We start from the raw sequence: 16,275 nt of genomic DNA on the forward strand, positions 1-16,275 counted from the left end.
CGGACTCCCTGCTCCTGCCTCTCCCACTGCCCCTGCTTCTGTTCCCTCTCTCGCTGTGTCTTTCTCTGTGTCAAATTAATAAATAAAACCTTTTAAAAAAGAAAGAAAAGAAAAAGAAACTAACCATTAAGCACTAACTCCCCACACCTCAGCCTGTAATGGCTAATGTGCTTTCAGTTTCTGTCGGTTTGCCTGTTGTAGCTGCCCCATATCAGTAGAACCACACAGTGTTTGTGCTTTTTCTGTCCGGGTTCGTTAGGTGTATCTTCAGTGTTCGTGCGTGCTCTGGCACGTGTGTGTGGCGTGTGTGGCCGTGTTGCTTTCCGTTGTGTGCACGTGCCACACTTCACGTGCTCACTGGCTGGCGAGCCCTTGGGCTTTGTCTGCCCTTTGGTCCCGTGACCCGTGCTGTCGTGAACCCTGGCGTGGGCGCGGGCGCTCAGGTCCCTGCTTTCAGCCCCTTGTGGATGTACTTAGGAGTAGAATTTCTAGACCCTTGTATGTTCAGAGTTTTAAAGAACCACCAGATTTTTCCCCAGGAGCTACGCCACTGTCTGTGGATTCTGCAGTCACCGATTTGAGATCTCGTCTTTGAACGCATGTGTGTTTTACTTATAAATTTCTTCTGTTGCTTATACCTTATCAGATAAGTTTTGGTTGTTTGTATTTTCATTCTTATTAATTTCAAAATATTTTCTAATTTCTCCTTTGATTTCTTTCTTTTTTTTCTTTTTTTTAAAGATTTTATTTATTTATTTATTTGAGAGAGAGAGAGCACAAGCGGGGGAGTGGAAGAGGGAGAAGCAGTCTCCCCACTGAGCAGGGAGTCTGATGCCGGGCTCAGTCCTAGGACCCCAGGATCATGACCTGAGCCGAAGGCAGACGCTTAATGCGCCCCTTCGGTCTTTAAATCTGTTAAGACTTACTTTGTGGCTTCATGTCTTACCTGTCTTGGAGAATTTTCTGTGGTCATTTGAGAAAACTTTGTATCTGCTGTTGTTGCCTGGAGTGTTCTCTGTATTTCTGTTAGATCTAATTGTTAAGTCCATGCTGATGCATGTGGTTGTAACCATCACTGAACTTGGTTGGCGTCTCCAGCTGTTCCTGTACAGCTGTTTCCTCTCTTCAGTCTTCAAATGCTGTGTTCCTTTGATGTTTGCTGAGTATGATTGTTGCTTCTAAGTGAGCAGACTCTTGTCAATATTTAATGTCCTCCTGTGTCTCTTGTAACAGTCTTTGACTGCAGGTCTCTGTCTGATACTGTAGTATAGTTATTCTGCTCTCTCTTGGTTACTGTTTAATTGGAATATCTTTTTTCCATCCTTTTCCTTTTCATCCTTTTCTTGCTTATGTCCTGATCTACAGTGAGTCTCTTGGGGGTTCTGGGGGGCTCATTCGGTTGAGCATCTGACTCTTGATTTCAGCTCAGGTCGTGATCTCAGGGTCACGAGATCAAGCCCCATGTCTGGGTTCTCTCTTTCCCTCTGCCCCTCTCCCTGCTCTCACCTGCAAGGGTGCTTTCTCTCTCTCTAAAATACATAAAGAAAATCTTAAAAAAAAAAATAAAGTGAGTCTCTTGTGGACAGTGTATAGTTAAATCATGTTTTTATCCATTTTGTTTCTCTCTGCCTTTTGTTTGGAGAGTTTAATCTACTTACATTTAACATAATTACCAAGAAGGAAGGACTTACACTTGCCATTTTATTTCCCGTTTGTCTGTAGGTCAGTAATGTAGGACATGAGGTTCAAACCTCATGTGCTTAGTTTCTTTTGTGCTTAGTTGATCTTGTAGTGACATGTTTTGATTCCCTTCAGTCCCTTCTGGGTGTATTCTATAGCTGTTTTCTCCGTGGTTACCATGGAAATAACATAGAACTTCCCAAAGATACAACTATGTAATTTGAATTGATACCAAGTTAATTTCAATTATATACAAAATCTGCACTCCCGTAAAGCTCCTATCCCCCTTTTATGTTATTGATGTTACAAATAACATCTTTATTTTTGTGTGCCCAGCCCAGAAACATACATTTATGAATACTTCTTATACATTTATCTTCTAAATCCTGTTTCCTGTTCTCTTTTTTCTGTAGTCTATCGTCATGATTGAAGTATAACAGGGTTTTTTGCCTCTTTCTTTCCTAGAAGAAAATGTAAAACATTTTTTAAATAATAAATGATACTTGTAACACTTACATTTGGAAGTTACTTGTTTTCATAAAAGAAGCAAATAAGAAGGCATTAGCAGAGATGATTGAAGAACTCTCCACATGTGATTTGGCCTCTAACGTGGAGTAAAGCCATCAGGCCATCCCTGTGTATATTTGCGGGAATTATAACTCATTATCTGTTGAAGCTCAGTCTTCCACTTAGGAATGGAGACGGGTTAGGAGGGAGTCCACAGTCCCGTTGACATTTCTGCTTGCTGTCATGGAAGCTTCACTCTGTCCCCTGTCCATGGCCAGGAGAAGTGTGTTTGCTGCGGGCCGCAGCGGGCCGCAGCTGTATTGCTCTGTTCCCCTCTAGTGGTAGTAAAGTGACTTCATTAACAGCTGCTATTTCTGACGAGTGTTCCTTAGTATAAGCCTGACAGGGGCGCCTGGGTGGCTCAGTGGGTTAAGCATCTGCCTTCAGCTCAGTTCCTGATCCCAGGCTGCTGGGATCCAGTCCACATCAGGCTCCTTGCTCAGCGGGGAGCCTGCTTCTCCCTCTGCCTCTCTGCTGCGTGTTTCTGCTCTCTCCCTGACAAATAAGTAAACTAAAAAAAAAAACAAAAACAAAACAAAACAAAAAAAAACAACTTTATATACAGACCTGACAGGCTTAACAGATAACAAGATTTAATATACTTTAAGAGGGCGCCTGGGTGGCTCAGTGGGTTAATATACTTTAATAAATAGCAAGAACTAAGATGCTTCAAAAAATTATATTCGGGGGGCACCTGGGTGGCTTCATCAGTGAAACATCTGCCTTTGGCTCAGGTTATGATCTCAGAGTCCTGGGATCAAATCCCTTGGCCAGCTCCCTGCTCAGCAGGAGAGTCTGCTTCTCCCTCTCCCCGTGTTTGTACTTTCTCACTCTCTCTCTCTCTCTCTCTCAAATAAGTAAATTCTTTAAAAATAATAATACTAAAAAATTATATTCTGGAATATTATTTACCTTAAAAAGGAAGGAAATTTGTAAAGCTTCTATAAAACATAAATATGCACAAACCCGTGTGTAATAATATTCTGTTACTGTGTAACAAAATTACCACAGTCTTAGCAGTTTAAAACATCACAGACTTATTATCTCACAGATAATTTCCCCAGAATTACAAAAGTCTGGGCACTTCAGCTCTGTGTCTCACGGGACTCGAATCAAGATGTCAGCTGAGTCTGCGATCTCCTCCAACACTCAGCGTTCTCCTCCACACTCATTAATTTTCTGGTAGTGGCAGAGCTTCCCAAATAACGTTCCGTTGGATATACCACATAACCCCATTTCATTTGCTCATTTGTCAGTTGGAGAACATTTGAGTTACTTGTACTGTTTTTTAAAAGATTTTGTTTATTTGACAGACAGTGTACATAAGCAGGGACTCCAAGCTCACTCCTAGGACCGTGGGCCCATGACCTGGGCCGAAGGCAGATGTTCAACCCACTGAGCCCCCCAGACGCCCCACGAGTTCTTTGTACTTTTTTGCTGCCATGATTAATGCTGTTGTAAACATTTTTATACACCCAGACTACGGTTTTATAGCTTCATAATAACTGAGTATGTAGCTGTAGCACAGTTTATCCAATCATCCTGCCCGGAAAAGGACGTTTCAGTTGTTCCTAATGGTTCCTACTGTAGATCATGTCAGCGGCGCCTGGGTGGCTGGGTTGAGCGTCTGCCTTCAGCTCAGGTCATGACCCTGAGTCCCAGGATCGAGTCCTGCATCGGGCTCCCTGCTCACTGCAGAGTTTGCTTCTCCCTGTCCCTCGGCCCCTACCTTCCCACCCCCTGTTCCCACTCCCCCACCCCTGCTTGTGCTCTCTCTTGCTCTCTCTCTCTCTCTCCCTCAAATAAAATCTTTTTAAAAAGAGAGAGCAGTAACACGCAGTGAATGACTCTGTCCCCGTGCTGTTTGATGCTCTGGAGATCTGTCCTGGGGTAAGTTCAGAGAAGCAGAATTACCGAATTCAATAGTGAGCCTACATACAATTCTGTAAACATTGACTAATTGTGCTCCCAGTACAGCTGTGCCCTTCTGCAGTCTTCCTGGACCACAGCCCTAATTACGTTGTCACACTTGTACATTTTTACCCATGAGACAGGTGTGAAATGTTATCTCCAGTGGGTTCTGATTTGCATTTTTCTCATACGTGAAATTGTCGAGTATCTTTTCGTATATGTTCAAGTCTTGATCTTTTTCTGTGAATTGTGTATGCTTTTTTTTCCCCATTTTTCTCTCAGCTTACTAGTCTTTTCTTTTTCCCCCTTGAAAGGCCCTTGTATGTTAAGGAAATTTGCCCTTTACAAATATGCTTGTCAGTTTGCCATCTGTCTTTTGTGCTTGCCAGTCACACGTCTGTGACCGTCCCAGTAGCACGTTGTGTTGAACACTGTCGCTTGTGGTAGACTCAGATCAGGAAGTGTGACATCTCTAACCTTCGCTGTTCTGGTTTATCCCAACTTTGGCTAATTCTGGATCCCTTGATATTTTCAGGATCATTTTGTCGATTTCTGCAAATAAGTCAGTGGGGCTTCTGAAAAAATGTATATCAATTGGGGGGGGTTTTACAGTCCTAACCGTATTAAGTGGTTTTGTTTTTGTTTTTGTTTTTTTAACAAAAGGAGAGAGCGCATGAGTGGTGGCGGGGGTTAGTAGAGGGAGAGGGAGAGAGAGAATCTTTTTTATTTTTTTTTAAGATTTTATTTACTTATTTGACAGAAAGGGACAGCAAAAGAGGGAGCACAAGCAGGGAGAGCGGGAGAGAGAGAGAAGCAGGCTCCCTGCTGAGCAGAGAGCCTGATACAGGGCTCGATCCCAGGACCCTGGGATCATGACCTGAGCCGAAGGCAGACGCTTAACCACTGAGCCACTCAGGGGCCCCAGTATTAAGTATTCTTAACATGTGAATTTTTTCTAGTTATTTAATCATTTGAAATCTCTTTCAACAATGTTTTTAGTTTTCAGTGTTCACTTATGCACTTTTTCTGTTAAACATTTCCTAATCGTTTCATTCTTTCGAGGCTTGTAAATGGAATTTTTTTTTTAAGATTTGATTTATTTGAGAGAGAGAGCATGAGCCAGGGAGAGAGGCAGAAGGAGAGGGAGAAGAAGACTCCCTACTGAGCAGGGAGCCCGATTCAGGGCTCAACCCCAGGACACCGAGATCACCACCCAAGCCGAAGGCAGATGCTTAACTGACTGAGCTACCCAGGACCCCATTAATGGAATTTTTTTTTCATTTTTGGATACTTACTGCTAGTGAATAGAAATACAATTGAGTTTTGTATATTGGTCGTATCCTACAATCTTGGAACCTTACTTAACTCAATTTATTAATCCTAAGAGCATTTTAGTGGATTCTGTCATTTGTGGACTTTGCTTATAATGATTGTTTTTATCACACGAAGTTTATAATGCTTTGTGTTTTGATTTTCTGTTTTTATCATGTTTCTAGATTTTTTTTTTAATTTTGTTTGTTTGTTTAAGTAAACTCTGTACCCGACATGAAGGTCAAACTCATGACCTAGATAGAGGTCAAGGCTTGTGCGCCTCTCTCACTGAGCCCGCCAGGCGCCTTATGTTTCTGGGGTTTTGAGTCAAACTTGAATGAGCTTTCCCACGTCCTGGTTTTAAAGAAGTTAAGAAATTTAGCTTTTTTTTTCTTCTAATAATTTTTTTCTCTTTAAGTATGCTCTGCACCCAGTGTGGGCCTCGAGCGTGTGACCCAGAGATGAGGGTCACACGCTCTTGGGGCTCACCCTGCCAGGCTCCCCGCTCAAGTTGATTGTTTGATGTTGGTTTGCACATCCGGTGCCCTTGTCTGTGCAGTCCGGTCAGGTCTGTCGAATCCAGCGAGGCTGTGTCATCCCTGGCTAACCCGAAGAAGGAAGTTAGTAGTTCCTGATGCGGGCTGTGTCAGTTACCGTGCTGAGCACGTTCCGTGTGTTACCATACTTCATCCGGTCCACTGTGCTCGATTAAATACTTAAGTACATTTGATTGTAAAATACAGTTGACTTGTCTGGAACATGTGATTAATTCCTACTTAAATGGAATGCTTGTTCCCGATAAACATGTATATTTTGACATTACGTACTTCATGAAATAAAACATTAGGGCTGGTCAAGTTTACGTAGTAACCTGAGAATGGGATCTTTTTTATTTTGTTTGCAAATGTGTCGTGCTCCTCGGTGCTCTTAAGTTTCGAGGTAAAATGGTTTTAACAGGAGGGTTAGGGACCGAGGGCACGACAGAGGGTAGGAACGCTGCCCTGCTGCTGTGCGTGACAGGGCCTCTCGGGGCTTCATTCGTGCCCCTGCTGTCCTCAGGCTTTGCGCAGAAATATTTTAGCCGGGTACGATTGTAGTTCACCTTTGAATAGGTAATGGGATTTTCCTTGGACTGAGATTCCGGAAGTTTCCCTGTGGGTAGCTGTGCTGTAAAATCATGTAAATTCACGTTAATCTAAACAAAATAAAATCCGTAAGATAACAGTTAGAGAAAGTAGTATTTGCTGGTCGAGTGTGTTGAGAGAAATGTTCACATCGTCAGCAAAGTTGTTTACGAAATGAGTATTCTCAAAAATTTAACTGCATGAGGCATACAGAGTAGATCGTTTGGGGAGAAAGAGGCTAGAGTCACACGGTTCTTAAATCCGGTGAGGGATGTACAGGAAGCTGTGGTACGAGAACTCGTCCCAAATCCCAGTTCCGCCACTGACTGGGTGTGTGCATTCGGGCGTGTTCCTGAGCCTGGGTCCTCAGGGTCCTCAGCGAAACAGGGGCGCTGATGAAGACACCTGTTTCGTAGCGCGGTAGAGGATTACTTGGTTGACAGATAGGAAGCAAGCCATGCCTTATTCCATTGTCACTAAGTGTGGCCTCAGATGAAATTAACTGCGCCAAGACGCTCGCGCCCTCCTACAGACAGCGATCGGCGCTGGTCTGGGCTGGCGTTCCCCCACCGAGATGTCTTCTCAGACACTTACTTCCTGCATCCCATCCAGAAGACCCTCTGCGGCCTCGTGTGACCGGTTTTCTTGTCTTTCCACCAGTTACACTGCACTGGAGAGAGCCGGGGAGGGGGCGGAGGGGAGGCGGAGGGAACGGATCTCAAACAGGCGCCCCTGCTGAGCGCCGAGCAGACCAGGACGTGGGGCTCCATCCCGTCACCCTGCGGTCACCCTGCATCAGCCTGAGCTGAAACCAGGAGTCAGACGCTTAACCCACTGAGGCACCAGGCGCTCCTTATTAAACTCCTTAATCTGTTTGTTCCTCTGACCCACAACATCCGATTATTTCCCCCAAATTCTCTGTCCTTTTCTCTCAGCACTTGGCCTAGGTGTTTGCCCTACATGGTAAAGGCTACTTTCCTCCTTCCCATATACGTGACAGATCCCACTCATTCTTTCGGATCTTATTCAAAATCTGAAATGTTTTCTCATTAGGTAAAAGTATCCTTAATTCTCCTCTAGTTGAAATTAGTTTTACTTCTCTTTTTCCACTAGTAAAGCTTAGTATAAGCACCTTATGAGCTATGAGTTTAATTGTGTTCTGAGAGGTAACCTGGGCATGTTTGCTTCCATAAACTTCTTTAGGCCATGAGTTCACTTTGTTTGTCTTAGAGAAATCTTATAGAACCTACTGGTTTCTAAAATATATTTTAAAAGAAAAGGAATAGAACTAAGTGCCTGAATTCCTAAAATATAATACATAGGACTTAAAATCTTAGAAAAATTTTAAAGTCTTAGAGTAGTATCTGCCCTTTTACTTGGCAACAAATGTGTAAGTAAATTATTTCAGTTTATGCTTTTTCAATTCACCAAAGAAATACATTCCAAATGTAGTAAATGCAAAATTTTGCTCAAAAGTTTGTGTTGTGGGGACGCCTGGGTGGCTCAGTTGGTTGGACGACTGCCTTCGGCTCAGGTCATGATCCTGGAGTCCCGGGATCGAGTCCCACATCGGGCTCCCAGCTCCACCGGGAGACTGCTTCTCTCTCTGGCCTTCTCCTCGCTCATGATCTCTCTCACTGTCTCTCTCTCAAATAAATAAATAAAAAATCTTTAAAAATTTAAAAAAAAAAAAAAGTTTGTGTTGTGGATGTGTGTAAAAAAAAAAAAAAAGAACCAGTTTCTGTGGTCAACTATTATTACAATTTGTGTGCTCCCTTTACATTTACAGAGAGCTTTTATGTAAATTGTCATTTAGATCAATTATATTTAAATGCATTTGTCATCGTCCTAAACTCCTGGAGGTTCGAAGCAAAGCAGTCATTCAAATATGTTCTCTTACGTTTTCTACGAGAACAGTCTTTTGATCTAACTCAATAGTTTTTCGTTACCTTTTGCCATGGTTTTGGTCCTATCTTTCCTGTAGTTATTTGGTGCTAAAAAAGTTTATTTAAGGGCGCCTGGGTGGCTTCGTTGTTAAGCGTCTGCCTTCGGCTCAGGTCTTGACTCCAGGGTCCTGGGATCCAGCCCCGCATGTGGCTCCCTGCTCAGCGGGAAGCCTGCTTCTCCGGCTCCCACTCCCCCTGCTTGTGTTCCTTCTCACTATCTCTGTTTCTGTCAAATAAATAAAATATTATTTTTTAGTCTCTCTTTTTTTAAGATTTTATTTATTTACTTGACAGAGATCACAAGTAGGCAGAGCAGCAGGTGTAGGGGGGCGCAGAGGCAGCTCCTCACCCAGCAGAAAGCCCGATGCGGGGCTCAATCCCAGGACCCTGGGATCATGACCGGAGCCGAAGGCAGAGGCTTTAACCCACTGAGCCACCGGGTGCCCCAATAAATAAAATCTTTTTTTAAAAAAAGTTTATTTAAACACTTACCTCAATAAATTCTATTACCTGAGTAAATTAGATTATTGTACAAAAATTAGGATTTTCCCTACATCATGTACTTATTCCCTATTTTTATGGATAGTCTGTGTTACCTTCGTAGATGATCACAGGATTGTACAGAAACACTGTGGCCCTCCCATCCAGACGCTCGGGGGGTCATAATCCGCCACTTCTCTGCTTCCCTCCCCTCACGTGTGTCTCTGTCACGCACACCCACACCTTCTCCTCTGTGCTCAGTGGTAAGTCACACATTCTGACAACGTTACTCGTAAATATTTCCTTCCGTGTTTCCTAAGACCAAAAGACATTTTCTCCTATAAAGAGGATAACAGATTCTAAATTCAGGATCGTTAACGTCGCTGCCGTACTTTCCCCAGCGCACAGCTCCTCCCCGGCCGTCGCTCGGCGCCGTCCTTGCTCATGGCGCGGCCAGCGGCTTCGGGCAGCCGCGTGCAGTCCGGGGACACCCCGTGCGGGCTCGCTCGTTCTTGCATTTGGGACCGTGCTTCTGCCTGTCTTTGTCGTTCATCAGACTGGCGCGTTTGAAGGGGACAGAAGAGTTGTTTCCTAAGAGGTCCTTAAGTTTGAGTTTTCCTGATGTTTCTTTACGAATAGATGAGGTTTGTGCAGCCGGAGTGCCACCAGCACTGTGACGGGTCCTTCTCCGCGAAGCAGGAAGCGTCGAGTGTCGCTGTGCCGCGCCGCTGCTCGTTGCACGTGCATTCTCTGACGTTTGCAGAGATGCCTTAAAAGTATGTGCTGGTACTTTCACACTTTCTCCCAGCCATCTTAGCGTCTCTGTCTAATTTCTGGACTGTACGTTCTTTTTCTAGATCGAAACATAATTGACATGTAAAATGCTGGTTTCAGGTGTATAATGCCTTGATTTGGCTTGTGTAAATACTGTGAATCCGTCGCCACAGTTAGCCCTGCCACCACACATTCCAACACTTGTCTCTTGCGGTAAGAACTTCTAAGACCCGCAGCTCCGCTTGCTGCGGCCGCACTGGGCACCACGTCCCCGGGAATGGCCCGTCTCAGGCCTGGAGGCTTGTTCCTCCTGCATCTCCACTGTCCTGCGTCTCACCCAGGCCGCAGTTCCCGCTCTGGCGACCACTAGTCTGTTCTTTGTATCCGTGAGCTTGGAATTTTGTTGTTCTCGAAGTTGCCACGTAGGCAGTGGGCCGTAGGGTGTTTGTCCTTCGCTCTCCTTTCCTGCCACGTGACGCTCCCATCCGTGCCCTCACGCGTGGGGGGACAGCTTGGTTTGTGCGGACGCACTGCAGGGACAGAGAAGGGGAGAGGCATTTTCTTTTTTTTAAGATTTATTTGGGGAAAAAAACTATTTATTCGAGAGGATAAGGGAAAGGAGCAGAGGGAGAGAGGGACAGAGAGTCTCAAGCTCACTCCATGACCCTGAGGTCACAGCCCGAGCGGAAACCAGATCCGGTCAGTCGCTCAGCCGACTGCGCCAGTCCAGCGGGCCAGGACGTCCTTTGGTTTATGACTCAATAGCCTTCTCGTGTGTGTGCGCGTGTGTGCACGCGTGTGTGCGCGTACACGCGTCCCCTTCATGCTCTCAGCCGCCAGCACACACCGCGCTGTTCCCTCGTTTGCGCTGCCGCAGGGAGCGGTCCAGCAGCCGCGGGCGCCGCCGGCGGCTCGTGCTCGTGCTGCCCTGGGGTCTCGACAGCACCCGGAGCCGGGACTGCTGGGTCCCGCGCGGCCCTTGGAGGAGCCCCCACACCGTGCTTCATCGGGCACGCGCCGGTTTGCCCCCGGCACAGCACAAGCGTCTGCTCTTCTCCGCATTGTCCCGACACTTCTTGGTTTTCGGCGTAGCCTGTCTAGCAAGCACGAGATGCTCCCTCATTTTGATTGGCATTTCCGTCATAATTCTGGCTGTTGAGCCCCCATTTTCCACGGCGGAGGCCGTTTGTGTGCCGTCTTTGACACTCGGACACGGTGCCCAGTTTGCAGTTGGATTATTGGTTTTATTGAGCCAACGTCAATAAAGAGAGTCGGCTTGAGACTCTCTGTCCCTCTCCCCCTACTGGGTACTCTCTCTCTCTCTGATTGATTGATTGATTGATTGATAAGATAGATAAATAAATCTTTTTTCAAATTTCACAGCTGTGTTCACAGTTATTTGGTTTTGTTTTGTTTTGTTTTTAATGAGAAAAGTGGTTTGTAGATATGAAGAGAGCGACCTCTTATCTTTCCTTTTCTTCTTTGAAACTGTTCCCAAGCTCTTTGCCAGTGTTTCAACCACTCGGCATGACCGCATTGACCGCATCCACATTCTTGGCCTCGTCTGTACCCCTTCAGCCTCCTTTGATTCCTCCTCCTTCGCGGTCCCATTCCGGTGTGACCTGCTCCCACAGACTTCCTCCTCCTGCCTGGTCTTCCTGTTTCCTCGTCCCTGTCACTGCCAAGACCCGGGGACACTTAAAACTGAGCTGAATATCACCTCAGAAGAGCCGCTGTTACTCTCTGTTCAGAGAGAGTAATTATTTTAATTATTTTAATAAATTATTTTAATTATTGGCCTACCATTTTCCATTTTCTGAATTTTTTTCTATTTTCTTAGTTTTTCTTACCTACGTATTGTCTTTGCACCTAAGAACAGTGTAAACTGTCTTATCCGTTACCGTCTTAGCACGCAGAACAGGACTTGAGGTGCACCTGGGCAGCTCAGCTGGCAGAGCATCTGTCTTTGCTCAGGTCCTGACCCCAGAGCTGGGATCGGGCCCCTTGCCGGTCTCCCTGTCCGCGGAGAGCCTGCTTCTCCCTTTCTCCCCTCCACCCCGCCCCGCTTATGCATGCACACACTCGCTCTCTCGCTCAAATAAATAAAATCTTCTTTAAGATTTTAAAATGTTTTCTAAGGTTTTATTTATTTATTTGACAGAGACAGAGAGAGATCACAAGTAGGCAGAGAGACAGGCAGAGGAGCAAGTAGACTCCCCGCTGAGCAGAGAGCCAGGTGCGGGGCTCGATCCCAGGACCTTGACACCGTGACCTGAGCTGAAGGCGGAGGCTTAACCCACTGAGCCACCCAGGCGCCCCAAATAAATAAAATCTTAAAAAAAAAAAAAAAAAAGACAGGACCCGGACTTAGTGAGTGCTCCGTAATTGTTGAACAAATAAATGAATGATCTAGTAGAAGGAACCAGTGTTCAAATTTAAGAACTTCAGGTTCTACAAATAACTTACTTTTGGGAGCCTCAGTTTTCTTACCTACAAAAATGTATTACTAGAGCTGCTTCTAACAAGATAGACTTGTTTTTAAAAAAGCAGTATGGGGGCGTCTGGGTGACTCAGTGGGTTAAAGCCTCTGCCTTCAGCTCAGGTCATGATCCCAGGGTCCTGGGATCCAGCCCCGAATCGGGCTCTTTGCTCAGCGGGGAGCCTGCTTCCTCCTCTCTCCCTCTGCCTGCCTCTCTGCCTGCTTGTGATTTCTCCCTCTCTGTCAAATAAAAAAAAAATCTGAGACAGCAGTATGTTGTGATTCACAGGGGAAAGAAATACATCAGCCTTATTTGTTGGAACTTAAAGGCAAAATAAAATCCGAGTAGACTAAGTGAGGCTCTTCGGCAACTCTTTTTTCTTTTTCTTCGTTTCCTTTTTATTTCTTTTTCTTTTTCCCCTCTTATGTATTTGTGAAATGTCTCACGACTAATGTCATACCAAATATTAGAAACACAGACCAGTCAGACAGACAAGTCGAAGAGGTGCGTCTATGGAGATGTTGCAGAATAGAAAAAAAAGAACAGTGAGGAGGAGCCGGGCAGGAAACTGGGGTTTTCATCTTAAATCTCCTTAGTAGCTACTAAAATGATGGCAAGTCATTTGAACTCATAGAGCATCTGTTTTCAGATCTGTAAACTAGAGCTAACATCTCTTCTTACCTACTTCATAGGATTGATATAAATGATCATGTGTGAAAGTACTGCCTAAACTATAAATCTTCAGGCGGCCTGGCTGGCTCAGTTGACGGAGCTTGCAACTCTTGATCCCAGGGTTGTAGGTTCAAGCCCCACATTGGGTATTGAGCTTACTTAAAAAATTTAAAAAAAAAAAAATAGAGACGCCTCGGTGGCTCAGTTGGTTAAATGTCCAACTCTTGATTTCGGCTCAGGTCGTGATCTTGGGTCATGTGATCAACCCGAGAGTCAGGCTCTGCACTCGGTGGGGAGTCTGCTTGTCCCTCTCCCTGTGCTCCCCCCTCCCCGGCTCATGTGCTCTCTCTCTCTCTCAAATGAATAAATGAGTAAAATCTTAAAAAAAATAAAAAATTTTGAAAATAATACATACATACGTGCCATAATTATGGGCCAAGTGTAAGGTCATTATTACGATCAGATCTGAAACTTCGATGCCTCTTGCAAAACTGCTGGAAATGCTAACAGGGCTCTTTTTTATGTGTAATTCCTAAAAGACAAGTCCAAAAATATAGATTCTAAAAATACGTGAATGTATTTTATATCGCTCCCCCCCAAAAATATGCATTTAAAATTTAAGCCACTGTTAAAACAAATACTTTTTAAGATTGTATTTATTTATTTGACAAGAGAGAGCACAAGCAGGGGGAGCAGGAGAGGTAGGGGGAGAAGCAGACTCCCCATCGAGCTAGGAGCCTAGTGCAGGACTCAATCCTAGGACCCGGGGATCATGACTAAGCTGAAGGCAGCGGCTTAAGCGACTGAGCCACTGGGAGTCACAAAACAAAAACCCTTGATGGGGGTCTGTTTTCTTTGTTTGGCCACAGGAGGAGATTCCATCGCCTCTGATAACTTCCATTCTTTTCCTGTCACAGCCCAAAGAGCCGGTTGATCCAGTTAAAGAAAGAGAAGCTGGAATACTGTCCTGGCGAGCACGAGTACGGACTGTTCCCAGCCCCCATTCATGTCGGTGAGTGCTCCGGAGAGACCGTATGGTGCTCTGAAGAAATGGCATTTCTTGAGTTTGGATGAAGTGTTTCCATGTTCCTATTATTTCTGCATCTCTGGTGGGGTTGAGCTCTTTCTTTACCATTTAATTTATCCTCACTCTGAAGAATTCTGCAAATTCTTTGTTCTCTGGGAGTCACAATGACATACATCTTTCTTACTCAAGTTTCAGTAATAAAAAACACTACTTTGTCTGTAGCATTTGATCCCGAGGATGTCACCTGGGAAAGCGCAGCTGTTCACCGCTTCAGTCTCAGAGGTTTCCATGTTCAGAAAGACGTGATCATGGATACGTAATAATCATCGGAAGAGAGCCCACCACTTTCCTAATCATTTATCTGCCTGCAAATTGAGCAGGGTTTATCCTTCTGTTCATTTTGGGGGGAAATCTCAAGGCTGTGTTTAGCATCGGGGTAACAGTACCTCCTGAGATCTGCCGTCGGGCTTACCAGACCAGTAGCCAGTGCCTGGAAGTCATCCTGGGTCCCTCCCGCTCTCCCAGAGCTGCTTCCAGTCCGCACCCCCACGTCCGGCTGTTGCCGTCCGGGCAGTTCCGGGCACTTCGTCCCGCTTGTCTACAGGTCCTGTTGTCACTCTCAGGTGCGTCCCGCATGTGACTTCGGCTCCGACTCCCGCAGCGGCCTTCTGACACCTGTGTCGGTTCCATTCCTGCTCCCTCCACTTCGCTCCCCACACAGTAAGAAAAGAAATCTTACAACTGAAACTAGGTTATACTTAAAACCTTGCAGTGTCTTACTGTTAAGCAGTAACTTCCTTACTATAGCTTTTAAGAGTAACCTTGTCCCAGGGGTGCCTGGGTGGCTCAGTTGGTTAAACATCTGACTCATGATTTTGGCTCAGATCATGATCTCAGGGGCCTGGGATCAAGCCCCTCATCAGGCTCTATACTCAGCGGGGAATCTGCTTTAGAATTCTCTCTCCTTCTGTCCCTACCCCCCAATAAATAAACAAATATTTTAAAGGCAAAAAAAAAAAAAAGATGACTTGGTGCCTACAAACCCACCCCTCCCCGTCACCCCTGTCCCTCTGTTCCCGTTTCTCCCTAAGCTGCCATGTGCGGTCTTGCTGGTTTCTCTCAGGTCCTGGAACAGACTAAGGCCTTCCCCACCAGCGTGCCAGTATATGCTTGTTACTCGCACTGCCTGAAAACTGTTCTACTCTCCCGTGGTTGGCTTCTTGTCCTTCAAGGACGAGTTTAATGTCCGTATCCACTAGATGTCATTTTCTTTAAAATTGTTCTCCTGATTGTCACTCCACAGAGGGCCCCTCCCTTTACTCTGTATCGCAGCCTCCTGTCCATTCCTTTCTGTAGCCCTTGATTGCTCTGTTTCCCGTTCATTGTCGGTCTCCCTCATTAGATTGTAAGCTCCAGGTGCAGGATCATTTGACTCCCTTACTCTCCTTCTATTTCCTAGTGCCTGGTTCATAATAGAAGTTTACCCAGTGCACGTACAAATGAAAGAGGCGGAGGAGAACCCAGGATGACCTGTTGAATAGGCCGTGACGGGGTCCGCCTCCTTACGCAGAGGACGTGGACCCTGTACGCTGCGGCGTCCTCTTACACTACGACTCCCGGTGCTTGTGACTGTGGGACTCCTCTGTGCTGGGGTGATCAGATCCCCTGTTTCTCCCCAGAGGACCCAGCACCAGCAGTGTATTTAAAGGAGCGAGCATAGACGACACATTCTGCAGTAAGGATTAGTTTGCTTTAATTATTCTGTACTGGGGGGAAGGAGAATGGTTTAACTCCAACATGAAGTTCCAAGGGTTAGTTCTCTTACCTTAATGAGGGTAAGAGTACGTTCCACATTCTCTGGGATTACTGCCAAGGCTCTTCTGAACGAGCGTTCTGTTACGTGATGTCATAGCCTGGAAGCAGAGTCTCGGCAGATTTAGCGGTTTTCTTGAATCTGATGATGATAAACAGGCTTAGAAAAGAAGTCATTTAAAAGACCCACTTAAAGGAAGACATGATCATTTTGGTCTTCCTGGTTTTGTCCTGGCTGGGTTCTAACCTTAGTCTTGGACTGAAGCTGCCCGAGGGGATGGGAGTGGCGGCTCGCGCCAGGGAGGATGGGAACGGTGACAGGCCGGGGTCCTCTCCCGCCCCGGCACAGCTAGAGGTGAAGAGGTGCGGACTAGGAATCCCTGGATTTAAGATAAAAATTTTATCTCCACATCCCCATTTTAATGTCACACTAAGACTGATTCCTACTCCGTGGTCTGCAAAGTGAGTAAATAATGGAAAAACCTATCCAA

General features: G+C 45.5%; 1 protein-coding gene across 5 annotated transcripts in view; it reads left to right on the forward strand.

Annotated features, from left to right (window-relative positions):
- ASH1L (ASH1 like histone lysine methyltransferase) overlaps nt 1-16,275 on the forward strand; it is a 174,162-nt gene that overhangs the window by 105,989 nt on the left and 51,898 nt on the right. For all 5 annotated transcript variants that reach the window (XM_082703453.1, XM_082703455.1, XM_082703457.1 and 2 more), the window contains one exon: nt 13,863-13,957. In XM_082703453.1, coding sequence (XP_082559579.1) covers nt 13,863-13,957 — 95 coding nt within the window. The remainder of the gene's footprint in view (nt 1-13,862; nt 13,958-16,275) is intronic.

Source organism: Mustela nivalis, assembly GCF_964662115.1.
Source record: "Mustela nivalis genome assembly, chromosome: 16".
Taxonomy (NCBI): Eukaryota; Metazoa; Chordata; class Mammalia; order Carnivora; family Mustelidae; genus Mustela; species Mustela nivalis.